Source organism: Gossypium arboreum, chromosome 7, assembly GCF_025698485.1.
Source record: "Gossypium arboreum isolate Shixiya-1 chromosome 7, ASM2569848v2, whole genome shotgun sequence".
Lineage (NCBI taxonomy): Eukaryota > Viridiplantae > Streptophyta > Magnoliopsida > Malvales > Malvaceae > Gossypium > Gossypium arboreum.
Genome location: NC_069076.1, coordinates 79,614,288 through 79,617,574, shown reverse-complemented (window position 1 = coordinate 79,617,574; position 3,287 = coordinate 79,614,288). Strand labels below are relative to the sequence as shown.

Sequence of the window (3,287 nt, the reverse complement as noted above, 5' to 3'; positions counted from 1 at the left end):
TGAAAAGAAATTGTAAATATGTAGTCAAACTAAAGGATTGTGGTTGTAGTGATGAATATTTTAAGACAAAAACGTTGTAATATAATAGTACAATAAAAAGCTACGTTTACTAATATTCAGATCTAGAATTTATTAAAAAATTATTATATAAATCAATTAATTCAACTATTTTCTTTTTATAACCAGCAGCATGAAGAGGTTGTAATGGAAGGTTGGGTTAAAGTTGTATCAATTTTCATTTCAAAAGTAACGATTGGAAAATATATTCTTTGGCATAAAGGATTTCAAAATTATGCATACTGTTTGTACTCCTCATTTCTGCTCTCCACTCGTTTTAGAATCAGATTGATGTTAGTAACCTAAATCCCAGGAAACATGGATTAGGATTAAATTACAATACCATAAAACAGCGAAAAACAAAATTAAGCCTCAAGAATTAAATATATAATTAATTTTATTGCTTGTAAGTATGAAAGATGATAGCAGTAGATTTTCCATGTAAAAGAAGCGAACAAACGTTTACATCTTTAAATACTTATTCTCCTTTGCAAGATACTATAAGCTAACAGATTTAAATAATGATGACACAGAAAACATTAGCCTAGAAAGCCTTCGGAGGTGGTGGCGACTTGTAAAGATACTTAGGTTTTGGGAGTGGAGTCTTTGGATGTGGAGGATGAGGCTTGGGTTTTGGGAGTGGAGTATTCGGATGTGGGGGATGAGGCTTAGGATAAGGATGAGGATGAGGTTTGGGATGTGATGGTGGTGGAGGGGACTTGTAGACATAAGGTGCAGGTGGGGAGCGAACTGGTGGGGGTGGAGATTTATGGACATATGGAGGAGGTGGGGAGTGGATTGGTGGTGGTGGAGACTTGTGAATATAAGGAGGGGATGGTGAATGAATTGGTGGTGGTGGAGACTTGTAGATATATGGTAGAGGTGGGGAGTGGACTGGTGGTGGAGGGGACTTGTAGACATATGGAGGAGGTGGAGACTTGTAAATGTAAGGAGGGGGTGGTGAATGGACTGGTGGGGGTGGAGATTTGTGGACATATGGAGGAGGTGGGGAGTGGACTGGTGGTGGTGGAGACTTGTAGATATATGGTGGAGGTGGAGAATGGATTGGTGGTGGTGGAGACTTATAAACATATGGTGGAGGTAGGGAGTGAACTGGTGGGGGTGGAGATTTGTGGACATATGGAGGAGGTGGGGAGTGTACTGGTGGTAGTGGGGACTTATGGATGTAAGGTGGTGGTGGTGAATGGACTGGTGGTGGTGGAGACTTGTAGACAGATGGTGGAGGTGGGGAGTGGACTGGTGGGGGTGGAGATTTGTGTACATATAGAGGAGGTGGGGAGTGGACTGGCGGTGGTGGGGACTTATATTTATAGGGAGGGGGTGGAGAATGGACTGATGGGGGTGGAGATTTGTGGATATATGGAGGAGGTGGGGAGTGGACTGGTGGTGGTGGAGACTTGTAAACATATGGTGGAGGTGGGGAGTGGACTGGTGGTGGTGGGGACTTGTAGACATATGGAGGAGGAGGAGAGTGGACTGGAGGTGGTGGGGACTTGTATTTGTAGGGAGGAGGTGGTGAATGGACTGATGGTGGTGGAGACTTGTAGACATAGGGTGGAGGTGGGGAGTGGACTGGTAGGGGTGGAGATTTGTGTACATATGGAGGAGGTGGGGAGTGGACTGGTGGGGGTGGAGATTTGTGTACATATGGAGGAGGTGGGGAGTGGACTGGCGGTGGTGGGGACTTGTATTTATAGGGAGGGGGTGGAGAATGGACTGGTGGGGGTGGAGATTTGTGGATATATGGAGGAGGTGGGGAGTGGACTGGTGGTGGTGGAGACTTGTAAACATATGGTGGAGGTGGGGAGTGGACTGGTGGTGGTGGGGACTTGTAGACATATGGAGGAGGAGGAGAGTGGACTGGAGGTGGTGGGGACTTGTATTTGTAGGGAGGAGGTGGTGAAGGGACTGGTGGTGGTGGAGACTTGTAGACATAGGGTGGAGGTGGGGAGTGGACTGGTAGGGGTGGAGATTTGTGTACATATGGAGGAGGTGGGGAGTGGGCTGGTGGTGGTGGGGACTTGTATTTATAGGGAGGGGTGGAGAATGGACTGGTGGGGGTCGAGATTTGTGGACATATGGAGGAGGTGGGGAGTGAACTGGTGGTGGAGGGGACTTGTATTTGTAAGGAGGAGGTGGTGAATAGACTGGTGGTGGTGGAGACTTGTAAACATATGGTGGAGGTGGGGAGTGGACTGGTGGGGGTGGAGATTTGTGTACATATGGAGGAGGTGATGAGTGGACTGGTGGCGGAGGGGACTTGTATTTATAGGGAGGGGGTGGAGAATGGACTGGTGGGGGTGGAGATTTGTGGACATATGGAGGAGGTGGGGAGTGGATTGGTGGTGGAGGGGACTTGTATTTGTAGGGAGGAGGTGGTGAATAGACTGGTGGTGGTGGAGACCTGTAGACATATGGTGGAGGTGGGGAGTGGATTGGTGGTGGAGGGGACTTGTATTTGTAGGGAGGAGGTGGTGAATGGACTGGTGGTGGTGGAGACTTGTAGACATATGGTGGAGGTGGGGAGTGGACTGGTGGGGGTGGAGATTTGTGGACATATGGAGGAGGTGGGGAATGGACTAATTGTGGAGGAGACTTGTATTTGTAGGGAGGAGGTGATAAATGGACTGGTGGTGGTGGAGACTTGTAGACATATGGTGGAGGTGGGGAGTGGACTGGTGGGGGTGGAGATTTGTGGACATATGGAGGAGGTGAGGAGTGGACTGGTGGTGGTGGGGACTTATAGATGTAGGGTGGTGGTGGTGAATGGATTGGTGGTGGAGGGGACTTATATATGTAAGGAGGTGGTGGAGAATGGACTGGTGGTGGTGGAGACTTGTACATGTATGGAGGTGATAGTGATTTAAATGGTGGTGGGGTTGATGTATATTTGTAATTAGAATCGGTGGCTACCACCGTTGTGACGGCAAGGTAAAGTGCCAAGGCATAAAGCAGCCTTGGCTGTCCCATTGTATGTATTTCAAATGTATTGACGCAAACAGAGGTTGAGACCACTACTTTGTAGCTTGGGTGGTGATACTATTGCTATCCCCATTTATAGTGCACTCTTGGATGAATTTTTTGATTAAAATAATGTTGTTACGGAATAAAAAAATTACTTAGCTGGATCTAGCTCTCTAATATATTGCTTTGATTCCGTTCATTTCATCCTCACATTCGTGCCTTGCTAGAAGGAAGCCCCATCTTAA

The 3,287-nt window shown here is 47.3% G+C and overlaps 1 protein-coding gene across 1 annotated transcript; it reads right to left on the bottom strand.

Moving 5' to 3' along the window:
- Positions 1-436: 436 nt before the first annotated feature.
- LOC128295431 (extensin-2-like) lies at positions 437-3,048 on the bottom strand. The gene is made up of 2 exons (XM_053031005.1): positions 2,435-3,048; positions 437-2,321 (listed from the first exon to the last, which is right to left on the bottom strand). Exons 1-2 carry the CDS (start codon positions 3,046-3,048, stop codon positions 602-604), a joined length of 2,334 nt encoding a protein of 777 aa, XP_052886965.1. The 3' UTR covers positions 437-601.
- Positions 3,049-3,287: the final 239 nt, after the last annotated feature.

Bases quoted from the DNA above. Each gene is read 5' to 3' on its own strand.
- LOC128295431 (XM_053031005.1), bottom strand. From the start codon at position 3,048: ATGGGACAGCCAAGGCTGCTTTATGCCTTGGCACTTTACCTTGCCGTC. The intron at 2,322-2,434 runs GTCCCCTCCACC...CTCCGCCACCAG, and splicing joins CCTCCTCCCTACAAATACAA to TCCACTCATCACCTCCTCCA.